The following is a 23,584-nucleotide window of genomic DNA, read 5'->3' on the forward strand; positions in this document are numbered from 1 at the left end:
GCGCGCGCCTCTGGAACTTGTAGTCCCCGCCCGCCGCGCGCCTCAGAGGCCGGAGGCGCACGCTTGGCACGTCGACCTTTCCGAAGGGAGGGGGTGGGAGGAGGAAGTGGGCGAGGATGACCCCGGATGCAAAACCCTTCATTGTGGCGCTCGGCTTCTGAGAGCGGGACGGTGGGAAACTCAACTTCGGCGGCGTCAGAGGGTGAGCTGCGCGGCGGGGATTGGGCAGCGTTGAGGCCTTTTAGGAGGCCTCTCCTTCCTCCTTGCTTTCTCAGGGGTTCCTTCGCCTTTTGTGAGCCACTGAGGGAGCTTTCAATGAGGCGAGGAAACCATATCTGCATGGGTTTTTTCGGGCTATAGGGCCATGTTCTAGAGGCATTTCTCCTGACGTTTCGCCTGCATCTATGGCAAGCATCCTCAGAGGTAGTGAGGTCTGTTGGAATGGGACAATGGGTTTATATATCTGTGGAATGGCTGGGGTGGGGCAAAGAGCTCTTCTCTGCTGGAGCTAGGTGTGAATGTTTCAACTGACCACCTTCATTAGCATTTGAAGGCCTGGCTGAGCCTGGGAAAATCTTTTGTTGAGAAGTGTTAAGATGTGCCTGGTTGTTTCCTCTCTGCTGTTTTGCTGTTGTAATTCTAGAGTTTTTTAATACTGGTAGCCAGATTTTGTTCATTTTCACTGACTTCTCTGGTTGGAGTAGTCTGCAATGCCTTTCATGTTCCTTGGTTCGTGTTTGGGCGCTGCGTTTGGTGGTCCCTATGTAGACTTGTCCACAGCTGCATGGTATACGGTAAAACTATTAAAACAGACCTCACTACCTCTGAGGATGCTTGCCATAGATGCAGGCGAAACGTCAGGAGAAATGTCTCTAGAGCATGGCCCTATAGCCCGAAAAAACCCACAAGAACCTAGTGATTCCAGCCATGAAAGCCTTCGACAATACATACCTGCATGTTGCTTCTTTTAGGGCAGTGGTTCTCAACCTGTGGGTCCCCAGGCGTTTTGGCTTAACAACTCCCAGAAATCCCAGCCAGTTTACCAGCTGTTAGGATTTCTGGGAGTTGAAGGGCAAAACATCTGGGGATCCAGAAAATGAAAAGCACTGTTTTAGGCCTAATTGTAATGTTTTTAAATTGTATTGTGATACTATGTATACTGTTTTGTTGGAAACCGCCTTGAGTCGCTGATAGGCTGAGAAAGGCGGTATACAAATACAGTAAATAAATAAATAAATATTTCCTTCATCACATCAGGGCCTAGAAGGGAGGAAGGGGCTGATTGAAGTGGCGAAGGGAATGACCAAGGGCCACCTTGGGTGCTCCTACACCAGGCAGAGGCTAACTTCGGCCCTCCAGGTGTTTTGGACTGCAACTCCCACAATCCCCAACACAAGCACTCTCCATCCATCTGCCACTCGCCCCGCCTGGCTGTCAAATTTTTAAAATGCAGTGTGTCAAAAAGTTTGCCTATGCCTGATATACAGTTTGAAGCAGCATAACTTCCTTTTTTCAAAACTTAATAAAACCCGTTGTATGAATCAGAATTTTTTATTTTTTTATAATGTAGGCGCATACTTAAAGTTTTGTTTTATGTAGTTTTGAAGATCAAATTAGGTAGGTGACGTCCCTCATTCTCCATACACTGAGTAAACCAATTTCTGGCATTTGTCACGACTCTTGCCAGCATAGCAGGCATTATGTTGGCAATTTCTTCCTGGATGTTGGTCTTCAAATCTTGTAGGGTCCGTGGACGGTTCACATAAATACGGGATTTCAAAAAACCCCATAGAAAAAAATCACAAGGGGCCAAATCTGGAGAGCGGGCCGACCACTCCAAATCCGCTCGAAAAGTAGGTCTCAATGGCAAAAGCATGCTCCTCACTGTTCCAATGCATGATGGCAACTGAACTGTGTCAGGACAAAACTTTATACTCCCACCTCTCGAACGAGACCACTAGCACTCCGCTACGCCTTCAACTGACTGAATGGCGCGTATTTTAAAAAAGGAAGTTATGCTACCTCACCCTGTACATACATTATATATAATATAAGGTAAAGGGTAAAGGTTTCCCTTTGACATTAAGTCTCGTATCCGACCCGGGGTGATGCTCATCTCCATTTCTATGCCAAAGAGCCGACATTGTCTGAAGACACCTTCGAGGTCACGTGGCCAGCATGACAGTATGGAGTGTTATTACCTTCCCGCAGAAGTGGTGCCTATTGATCTACTCAACGTTTGTATGTTTTCAAACTGCTAGGTTAGCAGTAGCTGGGGCTAACAGCTGGAACTCACCCTGCTTCCCAGATTCACACTGCCAACCTTTCAGTCAGCAAGTTCAGCAGCTCATAGGGTTAACCCGCTGCACCACTAGGGACCCCATATATTATATTATGTGTTACATTATATTATTATGTATAACATAATACAAATATAAACATTTCTTGGGACTCCATGAGAAACTTTGGCTTCAAAAAGGGCTCTGTAGCTGAAAATGTTTGAGAACCCCTGCTTTAAGGGAATCAGATTAAAGGACAGTAGTGTAAACAATACTGAGGGAGATTGCAAATGGTTTAACTCTATAAAGCTCCTTTTATTTTCTCTTTCTATTCCAATAAATCTCAAAAATAGAGGTGCAGAAGGCATGTGTCCTGTACTAGAGTTGACAAGAGACAAGGTGGGAATTCTCCTGGATTCTGTCAAAGCACAGGTCTTTAGAGTCTCTTCGCTCCCTAAATGTGCATTCAGTTTAGTGATGCATAATAGTTTTATCAGTAAAAATTTGCTGGCATGAAATTTTCTTAGAAATGTCTATTTGCCAGATTAGATTATTGAAAAAAGCAAAAATGTACCTTCTCCTCTCCCTTCTGAATCCAGATTATCTTCTTTGAACTGGATTATATGACAGTGTCGGTCCAGCCTTAGTTGAGTGCTTTTGTATATTAAACCGAGCAGTTGAAGTAAACTGAGGATGAAGAAGAGCAGTGGGAGAAGGAGAAAGAAGCTGAGACATTTCAAAAACAGCTGGAAAAATGAGATTACAGAGGATCTCTTAAGTTGGAAAGAGGGTGTGTTTGTTCTGATTTTTTAAAATATGATGTAACACAGTGACAACGCTCACCTTACAATATTATCATCTAGTATGGGTATCATTTGGATCTGAGGTCTTCCCTATCAGCAGATAATAGAAATGAAATAATTTCTCTCTGCAGTTGTTTATTTAGGACCATCTCTGATTAACATGGCTGAAGTATTTGAAGGTGGAAAGAGGGAGAGAAAAAAAGTCGAAGCTGACAGTGTGAGTGCTAAACAGTCAATGGTGGATTCCTCTATATTTGAAAATGATGATAAAACTTCAGATAATAAATATTGTGATGAAGATCAAACAGGAGATGGGAATGCTGCTGGTGACAGAACAAGAAAGAGAAAATGGACTGATGAAACTGAGGAGGTCCCTGCAAAGAAAATGGTGAGTATTTCGAACAACACTTTTGGAACTGTGAAGTTTTAAGTAGTTTGACACTATAGGTAGAAAATGAATGAGCATTTTAGATAAGCCAGTATGATAATACATAAAAAATCTTAAAGTTGAGTGCTGACAAGTTTCATGGTTTTGCACTTCTTTCTTATTGAAATCTAAATTCTTGTGTGGGTTTTCACAGGTGCTCATACATAATCCTTATACTGTGCATATGTCGAAGTGCATTTAGATAAGACAACTGTGTGTTTATAGATCTCCTGATGCTGTACTATTCTTTCATGGTATAGCTCAGCATCATTTCAAAATAACAGCTGGTTAACTGCCAATATTTGACCAGTCAGCAAGTGCTGGATAGCCTTCAAAATACTCTGTGACACTGTGTCTAATGAGGGAAGGGGCTTCACAGCTATAGAAAGCTAGGTGTGGAACAATGTTATCCAGAAGGTCTAAATTGCCCCTTCCATTTTAAATATATCACTAATTATCACTGCCACGCGTTGCTGTGGCCCAGTCTCATAATCTGGGATATAAAGTAATGAGAAAGTGTTCATTGCTAATATATGTAATTACTTTATGTCTGTGGGTAAACAGTATTTCTTGTTGTTTCTTTGTCAGTGTTGATGTAGAGATTGTCTGGTTTGCCTACTCTGGAACATGCAACATATAATTGTCCTTCTTTAGGGTTCCCTTTCAAATCTGTGATACTATATATGTTATATACATATGTTTGTGTGAATCATATACATATATCTATATCTACGGCTGGATGGTTCTTTATCAGGAGGGCTTTGATTATGTTTTCTTGCCCTGATGAAAGGAGTTGGACTGGATGGCCTTAAGGCAACCTTTCTCAACCTGGGGGTTGGGACCCCTGGGCGGGTTGCGAGGGGGTGTCAGAAGGGTTGCCAAAGACCACCAGAAAACAGTATTTTCTGTTGGTCATGGGGGTTCTGTGTGGGAAGTTTGGCCCAATTCTATCGTTGGTGGAGTTCGGAATGCTCTTTGATTGTAAGTGAACTATAAATCCAGTAACTACAACTCTCAAATGTCAAGGTCTATTTCCCCCAAACTCCACCAGTGTTCACATTTGGGCATATGGAGTATTCCTGCCAAGTTTGGTCTAGATCATCATTGTTTGAATCCACAGTGCTCTCTGGATGTAGGTAAACTACAACTCCAAAACTCAAGGTCAGTGCCCACCAAATCCTTCTCGTGTTTTCTGTTGGTCATGTGAGTCCTGTGTGCCAAGTTTGGTTCAGTTCCATTGTTGGTGGAGTTCAGAATGCTATTTGATTGTAGGTGAACTATAAATCCCAGCAACTACAACTCCCAAATGTCAAAAATCAATTTTTTGAATGATTGTCACTTCTTGGGTTAGTAGGTGTCTTGTGGCCAAATTTGGTGGCAACTCGTCCAGCGGGTTTTTAATTATGATGTTACTCAAAATGAACAGAGCACTGCCTGTATACATTATATATATGTATACATTAACTTTTGTTTCAAAATTCTTTGGCTTGTTAGTTTGTTTTTTAAATAACTAGTTGTTGTATTTTGGGTTAAAAATTACAAATCATTTTGCATTTGCTGTGACCTGGGGCCCTGAGTACAATTCTGTAGAACTTTACTTGTTCTGGGGGATTGGGGTGTGGAACCATCTTTACACTTCGTCCCTTCTGCTGCCTTATTTTTCATTGAAATGCTGAGAGAACCACAAGACCAAGATGGAAGATATTGGAGCAAAAACCAGTGGAAATTGTGTTTGTACTCCCTTGGTCAAGCATGAAACTTGTGTTGTACCAAAGAGCACTTTCATTCATAGAATTGCTTTCACAAACTCACTGTGAGATAAAAGGATGGCATATAGGTATATATGTGATAGGCAGAGAGTGAAATGATCTACTTATTTGAAATACGGAGTGTGTGCTTAGATTCCATCTTGTTATTCTTTTCAGGTTGGTGGTACTGTTACTGGGTTTCCAGAGGATGGAAAGGACTTGGCTGAAGAAGCAAATAGAGCAACTTTTCCAGATTCTGATATAAAGCCTGTTAGTACTGTAGAAGATAATAAAACGAATAAAGAATATTGTGACACAACTGAAAGAGAAAACCCCAGTGCTTCTGAAAGCAGAAAAGGAGAAAAGAGAAAAAGGGATTCAGAATCTGAAGAGAAAGCAGTGAGTGTTTCTACTGTATTTTAGTCTTGATTTCTGAACGGTAACAGGACATTTTGTTGTTCAAAGATTATTTCATTAATTTGATAGTTTTTTCCATATCAAAAAAGGAAATCTTTCATCTCCAAACCCCCTACTCTGTGGGTTTGGGGATGAAAGATTACCAGTGTGAGGCATTACTTCCAGAGATGCTGTGTGCCTGAAATCACAACTCAGTGCATGGGAAAACCCACTTCTTCTGTTTTATCTTTTATTTGATTTTATTCAGCATACAGAAGCTGTAGCAGCACACTATAACAAGCTTGAAGAGGTTGGATTACAGCAACGGAGTATGAGTCGCATTTTCTATCTTCGAAATTTTAACAACTGGATAAAGAGCGTACTCATTGGTATGACAGTTGCTAAAGTGTATTTGTATATTCAGATATTTATTTAAAAATAATGTGGAAGTTAAACAATGGAGTTGTCTAAGTTTACATCTGGAAAGCAAATTCAAAGCCTAATTTAATAATAATAATAATAATAATAATAATAATAATAATAATAATAATAAGTAAAAGTAATTATTACTATTTTGAATTTGTACAGCACTTTTTAGTACAATACCAATTACTACTGTATGACTGTCTGCCTGATATCATGTAATGGAAGCCATGAATTTCTAACTAAATATAAATGGCAATATTAGTTCATCAGCATTTTCTTTAAGAAATGACCAATGATATGAGCAACTTTCCAAGTTTTAGCATCTGCATTAGCACAAGGAACTGTGAATTACTTTCTTGGACTGTAGTCCTATCCATATCGTAGTATATAAACATAAACTTGCATTGTTAATATCTTCTGCAAATGAATCTCAAACAAATGAATATGCATTTTAAGGGAAATATACAGTCTGCCATCCACATTCATGGGTTTCACTTTGCTGATTTAATTATTTATGAGTTTGTAGCTACTTCTTAATTAACTTTACCCCATTGCCCCAATCTTTCTGCTTCCTTGCCTCTTTGCTGCTGTCATTCCAACAGTGCCAGTCCCTCATTCCCTTCTCCACCTTCCCATTGAAGGTCCATCAAGATTTTAAACTTCTTGTTCTATTTCTGCTTCCGCACCTTTCTATCCAGTTGGAAACTCTTTTCTCCATTGCTCCCATCCCATGGAAGAAGCAACATGCAGATTTGAAACCACTTCATTCCTCTTTCCCACCCTTGAACTTCATTGCCCCATCACAAGTCTCTGTCTGAATTTAAAACCCTTCCCCAGCAATCCACCTCTTTTCCCACTTACATCTTCCCTGCCCCATCGACACTTCCTCTCCAAGCAGCATTGACATCTTTTCCTCTATTGCTCCTCCCCACCTTTCCATTGAAGCAACATTCTGTCTCTCTTCGCAGAACTCTATGGCTCATCATCTCACGACAGGATTCCACTGGAATGTAAATCCCTTCACCACCCATTCACCTCTTTCTTCACTCCTTTGGTTTCTTACCACCACCTTATATTCAGGCTTAGGCTTGTGGTGGGATAACAGGCAGTGGAGTCCAGGCTATCCTGGTGATGGAAAAGGAGTGAGATGCAGTGGTGAATAAGGAGCAAGTGGGGAAGAAACAAATGAGCAGGGGAATCTTTAAATTTAGACTGATGCTTCTGAGATTGGCTGACTGGAAAGAGTGTAGTGTCTATTTGGCATGTGTGTCCATGCTAGAATTGTTTGCTATTTTCCCACTTTTTCCAGGGGCACAATGTTCCTAACCCCTGCAAATGTGGAGTGTCAAATCTATTTTGGTGTTGAAATTATTTGTGTGACTGTTAAAAGAAAGAACTATTATCAGGAAGGTGTCGTGCAATGTAAGTAATGATCTATCTGTCTTAATTGTTGTGCCTCTTTTCCAGGTGAATTCCTTGACAAAGTACGACGGAGGAAGCAAAACATTACAGTGTTAGATCTGGGATGTGGCAAAGGTGGAGACTTACTGAAATGGAGAAAGGGCCATATCAGTAGGCTTGTATGCACAGGTAAGAAGGTAAACACATTTTGTAGGAGATGCACACAGATTCTTGAAGATATATTTTATTTAGTTCTAGCAGTGTTTGCTCCAACCGCAGAGAAAAATGGAGAGATGTGTGAACTAGTTTGAAGAAGTTGAACAAATTAGCTCATTCAACAGCTCAAAGGACTTTGTGCTTGCACTTTCTGAAGTGCTTAGTGGAAGTGTTTTTAATCTACAAGTTGGTTATCTTTAGTTTAGACGTTGCATAGATGAAAGATTAGAGGCTGATGTGAAGTGTGCAGGAGAGCAAAATGTAAATATATATCCATGCAATGACTAAAATTTCATCTACCATCAGAACTCAAAATCCACATAAATCTTCCTTCAGTATCTTCTTCACTATGGAGTATCATAGAATTGTCATCGATCTTCATGATAAGCCTATTTATTATTTAGTTCACATATTTATTTCCCACCCTTCTTACCCTTAAAGGGGACTCAGGGCAGGCTGCGATTTGATGCCAATACGTATAAATATAAAAATAATTACAATCAAAACCATACAATTAAACATTAATCATTAAAGCATCAATTAAACTCACGTAATCCAGATTGCAGTCCAAGGCCTGTCCATTTGTCAATTCCATTAGTTGGTTATCCTTATTGCATTCTTTACTGGTTGAATGTTTGGTCCCACAACCATGCCTTAAGCTTCTTCCTGAAAACAGGAGGGAGGGAGTTCACTTAATTTTATTGGGGAAGGAGTTCCATAGATGAGGGGTCTCCCCAGATGATCTTAACTTCTGAGGTGGGTCATAGAAGGAGATACACTCGGACAGGTAGGCTGGGTCCGAATTGTTTAGGGCTTTATAAGCTAAAGCCAGCACTTTGAATTGTGCTCAGTAGCAGACTGGCAGCCAGTGGACCTGGTGTAACAGGGGGAGTTGTATGCTCCCTGTATGCCACTTCAGTGAGCAGTCTGGCTACCCCCCTGTTGGACCATTTGAAACTTCCGAACAGTCTTCAAAGGCAACCCCACGTAGAGCGCGTTGCAGTAATCTGTTCAGAATGTAACAAGAGTGTGGCATCTATAACAGTGAACCTATGAGAAAAAAATGCTTGAATGATAATATTTTACCATATTGTAGATTGCAACATCAAGGGGAGAATGCTTGAGAGGAAATATTCCCTGCAAAAGATATGAGCCAACAATGCATTCCATTTGTGGTGGATTTCCATTCAGCATCTCTATAGAAATAATGAAAAGTTATCAATTCTTAGTGTTTTTTTAACACCATCAGCAAGACCCCTATGATTGCTTTTTGATAGCCAGAAAAATCTATGGGGATTGCTTATATTTTCAGGACAGCTTTTTCTGGCAAACTTTTCAAGAATGTCAGGCAACTAGTTGGCTAGACATTTTAATTCAGAACTCTTTCTAATTTGTTAGTGTTTGGTACTGAAATGCCATCTATTTCAAGAATTTGGAGAAAAGAGAACATTTCTGGATTTATGGACTTGAGACCTAAACTTTACTATGTCACAACCTGGAGCGTTCTATGTATATATTACATTGTCTTGAACACTCCATTCTTTACTTTGGTACAGTCTTTGAAACTTGCTATCCACTACCTTCTCAACCAAAACCTTGAATAAACTGTGCTTTTTATTTTACATAACGTAGAAGGTGAAACATCTTGTTAACATATTTTAATAGTTCTGTTAACTAATCACAGTATGCATTCTCTCACTTCGTTTATACATATTTTTCATGTGATGCCCAGCAGCACACAGTTTAGTGAATAGGAGAATATCTTGTACTGTTCAAAAATAATTTGATTTATGAACAAATCCCATTGGATTAAGAGGGGTGTCCTTTTGATTTGATGTCTATATTGCAAGTCTCCTGTTTTTGTAGACTACTATATGTTTGCTTTTATCTGGATTATACCTTTCTGAAGATGTTTTTGTTACACATTTTAAAAAAAACAGATATTGCTGGTATTTCTGTACAGCAGTGTGAACAGCGGTACCAAGATATGAGAAACCGTGGTCGTCGCGATGAGCGAATTTTCAGTGCAGAATTTATAACTGCCGATAGCACCAAGGTATGGTAAATCCATTTCGGTTTAATGTTTTTGAAGTTACGTGTCATTTCCATGATACCTTTAATTCATATATAATTTTAAAATGTTGGGAATGTAATAGGAGGAAATGCTTGAACAACAGTGTGTGTAGAAATAAACCAAGCATTGCATTCTTGCATCAAAATTGTTATCTATTAATGTGTTCTTCATCATACATATTCTATTTATTATGTTGCTGCATTTTTGGTGGGGAAAAACCAGTAATATTATAGCAATATTATATATTGATATAGAAGCAAACTGCATGCAAAACTCTTTCCAGTTCTAAATCTCTCATGCATTTGTGAGTTGTCGATGAAAAAGAGGGAAAGAAATGTCTAAAAATATATGTTGCATAACTTGTTATTCTGTGATAGCGAAATCATCAAAAATATGTTAATGTAACTGGCTTAATTTCCTATCTCTCTATGAGTTCGCCCTTACAATTAGTTCTCCCCCCTTATCTCACCCGGAGTTTTTAAATCATTTTATGTACATGCGGCCCGTCCTTTGTTTGTCTGCCATTATGCTTAGTTCCTATGTTTTGTGTATATTGTTTTATATGCTTTGATGTTTTATATTTTACTGTTAAGTTGTTTATTTGATTGTAATTTGTATTGTTGTAATTTTTGTTTGGGCTTGGCCCCATGTAAGCCGCCCTTTGGGGAGATGGTGGTGGGATACAAATAAAGTTTATTGTTATTTATTATTATTATTATTTCCTACACTTGTAACAAATATAAAACAATATTAAAGGTTAGAGAAAGTAAGGACTTAATTTAGAGATTGTAAAATGGACAGAGAGTACGCTGAACTCTTTCTACTTTTTCAGACCATTTCCATGATTAGCATACCATAGGAAAGGATTTTAATTTTTTGTGTATTTGTTACAGGAACTTCTGTCCCAAAAGTACAAAGATCAGAACATGTCCTTTGACATCTGCAGTTGTCAGTTTGTGTACCATTATTCATTTGAGACCTATGAGCAAGCTGATATGATGCTCCAAAATGCTTGTGAACGACTGAGTCCTGGTGGATATTTCATTGGTACCACTCCAGATAGCTATGAACTTGTGTAAGTATGAACAAATGAGGAATTTGGTGACAATTGGGAGTAGAAACTCTCAGCTGCTTCCTGCAGAACTTAATGGTTAAGCAGAATACCTGCTTGTTGGGAAGTTATTTATTTATTTATTGTGTCATCAGCAACCATTGTATTACAATTCTAACAGAGCAAAACAAACACAGAGATTAAAAAGAAAAAGGAAAAAAAACACACAGATTTTGCAAATTTGGTATTTGGTTAAATGTTCTTTGATCAGTATCTGGCCACTTGGAGTGCCTCTGGGGTTGCCGCAAGAAGGTCCTCCATTGTGCATGTGGCAGGGCTCAGGGTGCATTGCAGCAGGTGGTCAGTGGGGAAGTGGTTTGATAACCCTTTTGTGGTGTACTGATCACTCACATATTTCACTAGTGTAGTTGTCTTGTTATATTTCCTGCCTGCAGTGTGTTACTTGTACTTTCCCCCCCCACACAAATATTCATAAATGGGATATAAATACCAATGGGCCCCCTGGTGGCTGCTGAACTTGCTGACTGAAAGGTCGGCAGTTCAAATTGGGGGAGTGGGGTGAGCTCCCGCTGTTAGCCCCAGCTTCTGCCAACCTAGCACTTTGAAAACATGCAAATGTGAATAGATCAATAGATACCTCTTCTGCAGGAATGTAACTCTGCTCCTTGCAGTCTTGCTGGCCACATGACCTTGGGGGTGTCTATGGACAATGCTGGCTCTTTGGCTTACAAATGGAGATGAGACCACCTCCCACGAAAAGACTTAATGTCAGAGGAAAACTTTACCTTTACCTACCAATCAGAAATATCCTAAAATCCTTATTTGAATTTTCAGATCCTCAAATAAGTTTCCATCCCTTTGTTCTCATATTTTGTTTCCATTTTACAAACCTCTGTTTCTATTAACCACTTCTACCAGTGTGAAGTAGCTTTTTTCGTTGAGTTCAACAAAGCAGTGCTACTGATTCCTTCATGTTGGGGTATCTTTCCTTTCAATAAAGTGCTGTTAGAGCTTTTTACATCATGTAGTATACTTAGCACTACATTATCACAACATAGCACTCAAATGTGTTCAGAAGAGAGCTGTAGAAGGTCAGTAACAAACCAGTTCATTTAAAAGCAAGGTTTATAGACCTTAGCTATGGAAATGGTGAAGTAGAGTCTGAATGATAGATTTGACAGGGGGCAGGTTTCACCTCTATTTCTCCAAGTCTTGCTTCCTTGGTAATGGTAGCTATTCCATTAACATGTGGTATATCATGTTATTCTACAGTTTCAAAAGGCTAAGAGTGCCAATCGTTCTGCTGTTGTGGCTTTCTATAACTTTATTTTTCTTTTTTCAAAATATGTCACTATAGAAAGCGTCTTGAAGCTTCACAAACAGACTCATTTGGGAATGAAATATACACAGTCAAGTTTGAGAAGAAGGGAGTATATGACATGTTTGGCTGCAAATATGATTTTAACTTGGAAGGTGTGGTTAATGTCCCCGAATTTCTAGTATATTTTCCACTGCTGGAAGAGTAAGTTCTTATTTTTAATATTCATTTTAACTGGAAAAAATGGCTGTTAAGGGTAGCCCTTCTTTGATTCTTTAAATCCATGATATGAATAATGTGTAGCTTTGTCCTTTATGTTGTCAGAGGTAGAGACTCTGGCCTTCCCCTGTATGTCCCTTCTGATTGTCTTGCTTTTGTTGTCCTGTGTAATGTTGCTATACTTTGTTCTACAGTCGCATTGTGAAGCGCTTCCCTGTTTCTATTGTATTCTGTGTGATAGTTCTGATGCTGTGTTGTGCCAGGCTTGCTTGCTCTTTATCATTAAACTTCATATACTGCAAAAAGGTAAACTGTATCAGTTGAAGCAAGCATAAAGTACCATAAACCATAGGTTTTTTAAAATAATTGTATCAACTTACAATATTTAGTATTTTAGGTGCACTCTGGAATGTAACAAGTTGTCTATCAATAGATACTTTATAGTATCAATACTGGCCATCAGAACCTTTAGTGAGGGATTATGCTATTTACAGACCACCAACTTCTCACGGGTCTTAAACGGTTTGCATGAGCTAGAAGGAGAAATGTATGCAGTTTTGGTTGTTCTCAATGCACTAGCTAACTTAGCAGGAGTACAAAAATCTTTTTTGTTATGAACACTGATACCCTTCCTTTGCTTCCTTTCTTTTTTGTATCCTGCTTTGGCATCTGGCTGCATATTCTCCCCGCTCAAATTAAAACACTTAAAAGAGACTACTTAGAAAATAGAGGCAAATACTAAAAAAGAAAAGAAAAGAAAGATAACAGAGACCGAAAAAGACAAAGAAATGCAGATCCCTTTCCAGAGAACAAAAAAAAAAAAAAAAAAGCCCTGCAAAATAGGATGACAGAGGCAGGATGATGGTGACGGGCCGGTTGACAGCTACCCAGAAGATATTTGCTTCTAATTGTAACAAAATTAATCAAACCCAGAAGTCTGCTACCCAGTGAGTCCTTGGGGATAAGGATGTGTCAGTGTTAAAAACTATTTCTATAACATATAGTGAGTGTGAATTGGACCGTGTCATTGTGACTTCTCCACCACTAAAAAAAAAAAAAAAGGGGGGGGGAAGCAAACTGAGAGTTTAACTTTAAATTAGGCTTTTAAAAAGCCTAAGTTACGCAGCAAAGTTTTAATAAATGGAGTTTCTGCATAGGACAGCACCAGGAAATTAAGACTGAACAAAAAAAAATTGTAGACTGTGTGATGCCACCATTTTAGGTATGGATCTTCCAAGGCAGGGGCAGGATGTTCTCAAGCAGTCAAGTAAATACGATTTATGATTCAGACATCTTTGAATCACAGAGTCACAGTACTTTACTGAAAGGAGTAAGCTGGGGAAATGGAAGCGTTAGAGACCTAGCCTTCAACTATTACCTTATTTAAAGTCAGTTAAGATGACATGCTACAGACTGCATAACCAGTGCCACTGATTCCATGTCTGAGTAAATTCTGTAATTTAAAAAGCAGCTAAATTACTCAATTCAATAAAAAATCACGGTGAAGGAGCCTGTGAAGAAATAAATTAATTCCATTTTAATGCCAAACAGTGAATTATCATTTAGTGCAGTGGACCAGCCAGCAACTTTGAATATAATGAATTACACAAAAATGAATTATTTATTGCAAATTTATTTAAAGAACATAATTTAACCACATAGCTTATTTAGTATTAATTATTTTATCAATGATCCCAAGGTAATATTTAGTTCATATTTACATAGTTGGGTAGAATATGCTCAAACACAATTGATTTAGCAGATTAAGCAATTAGGAAGATCAACAGTAATAAAGAATGTAGGGGAAAGATAGCATGGTCTACAGAAGAGGAGAGTAATAGAAGGATAAATGTGACTGGATTCATTGACATTGGCTGATGTTAAATTTAGTCAAGTAGATTACACAATCAGAAACAGAAGATGGAGAAGTACCATTATGTCTGTAAAAAACAAGACCAGGAACAGGTGATCAAGTCAGTCCTGTTTCATTGCTGGTTTGCCACCTTTGTGCAATAAAGTCCCCCCTTCACAGCATTTGAGAAATTTAACCCAAAAGCGGGGATCCTCTGTGACGAGCAGGGAAACATTACTCAAATAAGTACAAGTAAAGTAAAAAATGAAATGAAAGCTGCACTCAGAGCAGTTGGGAAGAAATAATTCACCAGGAATAGATGGCATATTGATAGTAATGCTTCAAGCTACTTGAGTTCTAATTAAAATCTGTGAAAGAACATAGAACATGAAAACATGGCCCAGAGATTGGAAATGATCGACATGTATTCCTATTCCCAAGAAAGGAGAGCCTAAGGATTGCAGGCCCTTGCAAGCAAAGCAGTGCTCAAAATTCTACTACAAAAACTTTTAACATATGTGGAGGAAGGAGTTGTGTTCAGATGGCGAAGTTCAGGAAAATATGAGGCACTAGGATCATTTGACAATGATCCTTAGTGCCTCATATTTTCCTGAATATAACTTCACCATCTGAACACAACTACTACAGGAAAGAAATTTCAGCTAAATTATTCTTAAATGGTGTGGCTCACCCTTTTCTTGTAATCAGGACAATAGGCTACTGTTAGAACATAATATGGAGAAACAATAGTTTCAAATTGGCAGGTGGGTTAGGCAAGGCTGCATTTTTATCACTCCTTTTAATTTGTATTTTAATTTGTAAGAAGTATAGACCCAATTAAAGAAGCCATGACTCTTGAGTTTGCAAGACATGAGCAGGGTGTTGATGATAGCATGGCTTGGAGGTTTGTCATTAATAGAGTCACCAGAGGTCAAAGCTGTCTTGATAGCAGTTAACAAACAATAATTGAGTTCCCTAAGTCAGCTTTTCTCAAGCTTGAAGATGTGTTATGACTCAGCTTTTCTATTTCAGAAGCTCTAAATCAGTGCTTCTCAACCTGTGGGTCCCCAGATGTTTTGGCCTTCAACTCCCAGAAATCCTAACATCTGGTAAACTGGCTGGGATTTTTGGGAATTGTAGGCCAAAACACCTGGGGACCCACAGGTTGAGAACCACTGCGAGTCTAAATGAAGGATTCATGTATTGTTTTCCATTCCCATCTAACAAATGTGTGCCTATTGTGTTTTACTTATACTTCTTTAACACTATATACACTGTGTTATTCCTACTTCTTTAATACCATCCCATACATGTTGCGTATTTCTTTTCACCTTCCTTTTCTAATAGAGGCACTGGGTAAGCTACAGCACTGGGGCTTACCTGAAAGCAGACAGTTGTTGATTGCTGACCCTCAGTTAGGAAAATAATAGTCTGATCTATTGATGGGAAGATTATGTTTTTTCCTTAAATTTACTTCTGCTGTTTTGAAAATGAAATTATGTTCAGATGTGGTGAAGATTGCATATAGAAGAATTGTTGCCATTCTCTTTCAAACCATAAGATGTCACTATGGCCCAGAATATTGTTTGTTCCTATATAATGCAATGAAACAATAGCTAGTGATTTTGGACTAGTTAAGCACCATCGTTTTAAATAAAGCTTATTATTTGCAGAATGGCGAAGAAATATGGTATGAAACTAATCTACAAAAAGACTTTTGAGGAGTTTTATGAAGAAAAGATTAGGAATGGGGAACATAAATTGCTTCTGCAACAAATGCAAGGATTGGAGGTTAGTATTTAAAATATTTTTAAATGTTTACCTTGTTAACTATGCAGCTGTTTTTCAATAGTAATGCACATCTGTTTTACAGTTTTTCTGGATTTATAAAACATGGATTTATTTTATTTATCCCAAGGTTTAGTAGTTCTTGGGTAACTTAATATTTTCATTTGTGCCTAGACAAATTCTCGTAATATAGAAACTAAGTGTGTCTGGGCCTTGGAGCACCCTGCATTCCTTCCTGAATTCCATCATGCAAAAAAGTAGAGATAGAGGAGTAATAAAATAATAAATACCACAATATAAGTTTAATTGGATTAATCAGTAAATGTTATATGAAGCCTCATTATCCTTCATATAAGATAAAAGAGTTATTTTAATGATTATTAAAAATACCTCATTTTTAACAACTGTTTACCTCTGATATCAAGGAAGCAGAAGGTTAGTAAGCTTATGAAAAATGCACATTTGAAAGTTCCAAGAGATAAACTCCTTGGTGTCGGAAGAAATACAGGGAGAAACCTTTGTCTGTGTCTCATATTCCAGTAAACAACTAGTGAAGCTGTAAAGTGAGGAATCCAAAACAGATAACTCCTGTGAAGTACTCCCCATTGTGTATTGTTCAACTCATCACCATAGTTATGATTACCAGGTTGGAGGATTTTAAAAATAGATTGGATAAATACATGGAGATTTGGATCATCAATGTGTATTGGTCAGGACAGCCAACTAGGGGCTGCAAAGCGGAGAGTCAAGATACTTTTGTATCCTACTGGAAGCCCATGGTTTAAGCAGACAGTTGTTCTTCTTTGGGGACTGTATTGACTCTAGGACACCTTGGAGTAATGCACACCTATAAAAACATTCAAATTGGGGGGGGGGGGGGTTGCCCCTTGAATGCCATGTTGGGGTGGGGCTAGTGTAGCTTTTCAATGCAATTTTCATTGTATTTTAGCTTCTGTATCCATAATACAAATGCTTTTTATTTTTATTTTGTATGGCTTTAAATTTTTACTGTGTTGTGCCAAGGTACTGTTAGCCACCTTGAGTCCCCATGGGAAGAAAGGCGGAATAAAAATAAAGTATCAGTAAATACATATTTTTGATCTGAGTATTTGTGTCAAAATTGCACCCAAGCCCCTTGTAAAATCCCATCTCTTGGTGAATTTCTTTCAGATTTTTTTTAACCGTGTGCGGTACAAAAATGGCCTCAGATGCAGTGGGAAATACTTTGCCCATCCCTGGTTTAAGACAACTAGTTGTCATTGTAAGAACAGAATGTAGGATGAGATCCAGCGTGGGTTTTAAAAAAAAATTGATTGTGTTTTAGTGTCAAATTTTGGTTGTATTTGCACTAACTGTTGGATCTCTTTCTCAGAAATATCCTGCTGATGAGAGTTCTGGGTTAGCTTCAGATAAAAAAGAAGACTATGAGCATGCAGAAGTGCTCAGGAAAGATAAAGACGTAAAGCTACCTCTTGTGAGTAAATAATACATCAGATCTTCTGAACATAGCCGTCTGCATCACTCTGGTTATGATAACTGATCTTGTGACCAGATCAGTTTGATTATCACCTTGCAAATTCATGATATATATATATATTCCATTTCAATGTGTTTGGAAAATGTGTCCTTGTGGGTTTCATTTAGGAAATCAAAAGAACTTACAGGTGGTCAGCTTAGCAATATAGGCCATAAGTATTCGGTGCTCCATTGTGCGACAAAAACAGGCTCCATTGACCAGTACCACTTTTTCTGTGAGATGGTCTAGTTTTCTCTAAATTTGTATGCACATTTCAAAGAGAGCACTGAAGTGCAATGAATCATAGTTTGGCTTTCTGAATTGTGAAAAGGTTCAGAGAAGAAATTGAATGATTGAAATGGAATCAGGATGAGGGAACTGCTTGTCACTGTATATGTTGTCCTCCAGAATATTGCTTTGAGTGAATATTATGGAAGCATTTTTCTGCTTGTAATCATTGGACATTTCTTTCTTTTCTTTTTTAAAGGGAACTATGAGTACATCTGAATGGGAAGCAACAAGTATGTACTACAAACAATTTAAAACCTTAATGGAAAAGTTTAATTATCGTTTTCAATTGTATATAAGTGTAAATCTGTTTGGCAGCTGCTTTACAAAATCAGATCATAGATATACAAGTCTTTCCTAGCACTTTCAAAGGTTACTCTTATTTACCTGGCAAGCTTATGTGCATTTAAGAACCTGGTTGATTTATTAAATGCATGGATGTCACTTGATCATATCTTTAGTTAGCATGGGCATTTAAGTAAGTCGATTAATTTCATTGTTTGGCAAATATTAGTCTTAATTTAAAGAACTTGAATATTTATGACATGTTGTTTTCAGGCAATTTCTGGAAGATGATTGTGGCCTTGTGTAAAATTATTTAGGTCACAGGAAATGTATGTGGATTTATGTCTCATTCAAAAGCCACATATAGCACATACCTGTGAGTTGGGATGCTTTGTTAGCATATTGGGGTTCACTGACCTGCTTCTTATGCTATTTGCTGTGGCTAATTAGGTTAGATATACTAACATTGTACATGAAGGAGCTGTCACTTGGATTAAAATGGTCTTTTATGTTTTGTTTGTACATATTTTCCCATGTTATAACAGTATTAATACAGTTAATACAGGCAATTGAGCCATCCTTTACCATTGAGACATCCTTTTCCAGAATATCTGTCATAGGAATGTGGAGCTATGCCCATCTCAGGTTTCTCACTCACAGAAAGGTTCTTTCAGGTTCCTTTCTCTTCTAAACTTTTTAGGAATCATAGTTGCGATACAAGTAAAGCAGAGCAGCAGCAGTCACATAAATAACAAATTAGGCAGACAGTCTAATTTCTGTCTTGCTACTTTCTGGTTTGCTACTTGAGTTCACAGTTACACTTTGTATCAGATGTTTTCATTCTTAAACTCTACTCCACGTGTTTCAAACCCAAAGCCCACAGGGTGAATCCAGCCCACCAAGTTATATTATGTGGTTTTCTAGAAGCTAGACATCATTTGGTTTTCCAGAAGCTAGACATCATTATTAGAGCTGATAGGAGTTGTGATTCAGTAACATCTGGAAGGCATCAGTTTGTTGTTTAGTCAGGATAGTGGGGTTTGAATTTAGATACAAGGGTTGTGGATATGATGCCTGCCTTTAAAATGTCCTTTAACGTTTCCTCAATCTCAGAGCAATAAGGGTTGTAATTCCCATTATCTGCAGTCTGCATGACAATCAAAAGTGATGGGAGTTATCATTCAGTAACATTTGGGGACCCAAATTGGGTAAAATCTAAAAAGCACTGATAACTCTGTAAAAATATTATATTTGGTCCTCTGTATCAGTGGATTCTCCACCCATGACTTCAGTAGCCCTTTAAAGGGAACAGTAAGGCTGTTATGGCCCTAGATCAGCCATGGGAAAACTTAGGCCCTCCAGGTGTATTGGACTTTAACTCCCACAATTCCTAACAGTCCGTAGGCTGTTAGGAATTCTGGGAGTTGAAGTCTGAAACACCTGTAGGGCCGAAGTTTACCCATGTGTGCCCTAGATGAAATTGATTTTGGGCATCCCTCCTCTTTCCCTCCCTTTTCTTAGATAGTCCAGCCACTCCAAACTCACTGTGTTAGTGCAATTATCAAAAACTTACTCTTTAGCCCGTCTTGACATTCCAAGGGTTGATTTTCCATGCTCGGTTCAAAATGCAGCAGTGGACTGGAGTTTATAATTCATTTGCTTTATTTATGGATGTAGAATCAGCTCAGAAAATAGTCCATTGCCTTTCCTTTAAAACTGCAACACTGTATGTATATGTTTTCCATGAATTTCAAACACATTACTAGTGCTTAAACAAAATGTGGGACATAACTCCAATCTTTTAGAAGGAAGTACGTACAGACACAAAGGTTTGGTTGTTAAAGAAAGAAAATAAGAACTACCAACAACGTGATTTTTTGGGGAAGTTGGGGAAGGTATTAATTACATTTCTTTTTTTCCCCTTTAGGTATCTACCTGATATTTGCATTTGAAAAGCAACAGTAGAAAAATAAAACAAAACTAAATGCAGTAAATGTGCTTGAGCATCCAAAGTGACAGCTATTTTATATTTTTATGTTTAAGCGTGTGCAGGACACAGCCAAATTGGGCAAGCGTACATAGGACTGGTGGTTGCCTGTCTGTGACAGATGGAACACTTGTGTGTATTGGTATATAAATACATGAAATAGGAACTGGGCCTTCCTTTGCTTGGGATCATTAGGTCCTACTTTTTGCAAATAGCAAGCTTTTTGGAAATACTCAGGGTGTTTACAAACACATGGTTGCCATTTGCTGACTGCTTAAAAACCTACTTCATGGCAGCTATTACTGTATGATGATCCACTTATAGTATAGCTTCCATCCATGTGGTAATGTAACTGTTGCCAAGGGACTGAGGATTTTGGTAATTGTATTACCAGAAGCTGCAGATTAGCTAGCTTTGGATTTTGTCAGAGCTTTCCCAAAGTAAATTTTGAAGTTATCACCATCTGGCCAATATTAATTTGAAATTTCCCATCATGAGATAATGCTGAACTGTATAAAGTTGTAAACAAGTACATTTGCAAGTGCTGAGACAAATGAGGTGGCACCAGGGCCTTCTGCTATCAGCTGGAAAACTGTTGCCCCTCTTTTGGAGCTATGCAATCTGTTGTCTCTTTTTTTCCAGAAAATATCCCCCTTTCAAGCAATTTCAGTGGATGACATTAATTTTGGCTCAGTTGAATGTAGCTCTGTGTGCCTCGAGATGTCAGGCTTGGTTCCTCATTCATTGTCTGAGCTTTTCTATATCTCCATTTCATAGTGCAGTACTTTAAGTGTTAAATAATTGTAGTCTGTAAGTGTGGTGGGAGCATATTTGGAAGACTACTCATTTGCTATTTGTGTTCATTGGTTTGTAATACCTTTTCATTGTCCATGATCAAGATTAAATGGATTTCTGTTTTGTACTTCTGGTGTTAGTTACCTGTGTATTCATTTAGAATATTTCAAAGTATGGGATGTAGCACACTAAACAGGATGACAATAATTTCGGCTCAGTTGAATGTAGCATTACTTTAGGAGCCATTTCATTGGCAACAATATTTGAACAGGAGTTATTCAATGAGGGATTAAAGTTTGCAGATCAGGACTGCTTTGCACATAGATTTTCCATTGGGGAAGTTACTTGACATACAGTGGTACATTATGCATTGGTACATGATGAACATACGGGTTTTATTTTGCTGTGAACACACAAGGATACGTGATTATATATGTGTATTTGTTGCATGTGAGATTATTTGTTCTAATATGTGTAAGAGTCAGGTAAAGAATTGTTAGGAGATATGTGGTATTTGTGAGCATACCATATGGGAGTGCTGAGAGAAGCCTATGATTAAAGCAGTGGTTCTCAACCTGTGGGTCCCAAGATGTTTTGGTCTTCAACTCCCTGAAATCCTAACAGCTGGTAAACTGTCTGGGATTTCTGGGAGTTGTAGGCCAAAATACCTGGGGACCCACAGGTTGAGAACCACTGGATTAAAGCCTACTTTGTATAATAAACTTGTTACGCATAAGAAGCTGTCAAAGAGAAGAATTTAACTTAGTCTCCAGCTTACTTTTTTGTCCTGTATAGAGAGAACTTTGTTGTAAGAGGCTTTAACTGTATGATCAGCAACCTGCAGCCTGAAGTAGTAATTCTGTCAAGGAATGGCTTTACCATCATGTGTGCAAGAACTTTCTCACTTTTTCTCTGGATACTCTTGGGAATTGTAAGCACAGCCTATATTTACAAGCTATGAGGATTTTAAAATGTTGCAATTCTTTGGGGTTACTTCTGTCTGTTGAAAACCCACATTTTGTGCATGCCTACTTTTAAATGAGTCATTTCAGTATGTTTCTTCAGAAATCCTCAATTCTTGAGGGACACTCCATTCTCCTGTCTTGATAGCTTTGCCACTTGTAACAGCTTCCTGGTATCAAATGCCCTGATAAGTCAACTCCATCTTGCAATAAAGTGAAGTATATGTGTTCATGAGTCTGTTATATATAAAAATGTGTACAGATATATCTTACATGTTACCAACTTTGAATTCGGTGTTTCTGTTTAAAGTTAGGCATTCTGTTTCCAGTTGCAAACTTTTTCCTTATACCAGGAAAATGCATCCAAATATCTTATTGTGACTTGATTATAGTAAGAACAGTAAGGGGGGATATGAAATTGTGACTACACCATCAATTGAAATGTGGATGGCTTTACACATTTTGAGGTGAGAAAAATGACCCTCTGGCATGCAAGATCCCAATGTGATGACTTGCTGTTTCATAATTATGCTTCACGTGAAGATTGAATTCAATCCCAGTGTTTATCTGATATGTACTGGGTAATGTTACGGTGGGTTTCTCTATCTCACTTTAACCTGTGATTATTCTATATCACCAGGTAGAATACACATTAATAATTTAACTGATGCACATTTAACATAACGTGTGTGTGTGTGATTACTGTCATATAGTTTTAATTCTGTAATGTTTTCTGGGTGCTTTGTTCTTCTTTAAAAATTTTTTTACCCTCATTCATCCCATCAGTTTCCAGCAGTGTAAGTGCAAGTTATGTCATGTCTAACGAAGATCTCGGAAAGCTGGCAATGATTGTAGAACCTGCATTTTTCACACACTGTTTATTAGATTTTTTTGAAAATCATTGATGGCCTAAAACAACAGTTCTCATTTATGTTCTTCTGTTGTATAACTGCATTCATAACTAGTGAAGTAAAATAAAGAATTTCTGCTGTTAGAGGTAAACATTTGAAAACTGGATGTACTTTGTCCTGGTAACCTGGAATGTTGATTTCAAAATAAAGCCAGTTGTACTATACGTTTTTTTTTGTTTTGTTTTTTTGCATTTGGAGAGCTACTCTTTAGATTTATTTAAATTGATTCTTTTTTTCTTTCTAGCATTTTTATTAGATATATTTTGCTTTTACTGTCAAGCTCTCACCATAATGTGATGAAAAATATACTTGAAATTGAGTTTGTGATTAGCGCAAGACATGATTAACTGACAGATGTAAAAACCAGACTGTTTTGAAATACACAATAAACAATGAAAATAAAAGCAAAGGAATTTACTTATGAAAGAAGAATTCGATGCCCTGGCAATGAGTGCATATATGCTGGAGAAACACAGCATGTTGGATTTTGTGAGTCTGGGATTCTGTAGCATACTGTCTATCCTGGTTGCAAAAGCTAGCATCCTAATAGTGATATGCAGAGCCAAAATTGAAGGCTTGGGACTGCCCTTTTTAAATACCTTCTAATAGATGTATTTGGTAACACAAGGCTGCCATGTCAGCCATTTTCCCCTCATCAGTCAGCTAAAGGAGTGTCCTGGGCTCATTCTGGCCACTCTTGAGTGCTGTAAGAGCAAGGAGCAGCTTTAGCTGGGGATAGATGCTGCTCCTCTTTCTTCCACTATTTAGTGCCAGCCAAAATGAGGACAAATATGTCCATGTATTCAATATGACCAATGTGT

General features: G+C 38.1%; 1 protein-coding gene across 1 annotated transcript; it reads left to right on the plus strand.

Annotated features, from left to right (window-relative positions):
* Positions 1-57: 57 nt before the first annotated feature.
* On the plus strand, positions 58-22,927 carry RNMT (RNA guanine-7 methyltransferase). The gene is made up of 12 exons (XM_060775004.2): positions 58-202; positions 3,214-3,470; positions 5,435-5,656; positions 5,922-6,042; positions 7,547-7,669; positions 9,637-9,752; positions 10,664-10,845; positions 12,200-12,364; positions 15,905-16,022; positions 17,392-17,493; positions 18,023-18,056; positions 20,036-22,927. The coding sequence occupies exons 1-12, from the start codon at positions 127-129 to the stop codon at positions 20,071-20,073; spliced, it is 1,554 nt and encodes a 517-aa protein (XP_060630987.2). The 5' UTR covers positions 58-126; the 3' UTR covers positions 20,074-22,927.
* The last annotated feature ends 657 nt before the right edge of the window (positions 22,928-23,584 follow it).

The sequence above is a fragment of the Anolis sagrei genome, chromosome 4 (genome assembly GCF_037176765.1).
Source record: "Anolis sagrei isolate rAnoSag1 chromosome 4, rAnoSag1.mat, whole genome shotgun sequence".
In the NCBI taxonomy this organism is placed as follows: domain Eukaryota; kingdom Metazoa; phylum Chordata; class Lepidosauria; order Squamata; family Dactyloidae; genus Anolis; species Anolis sagrei.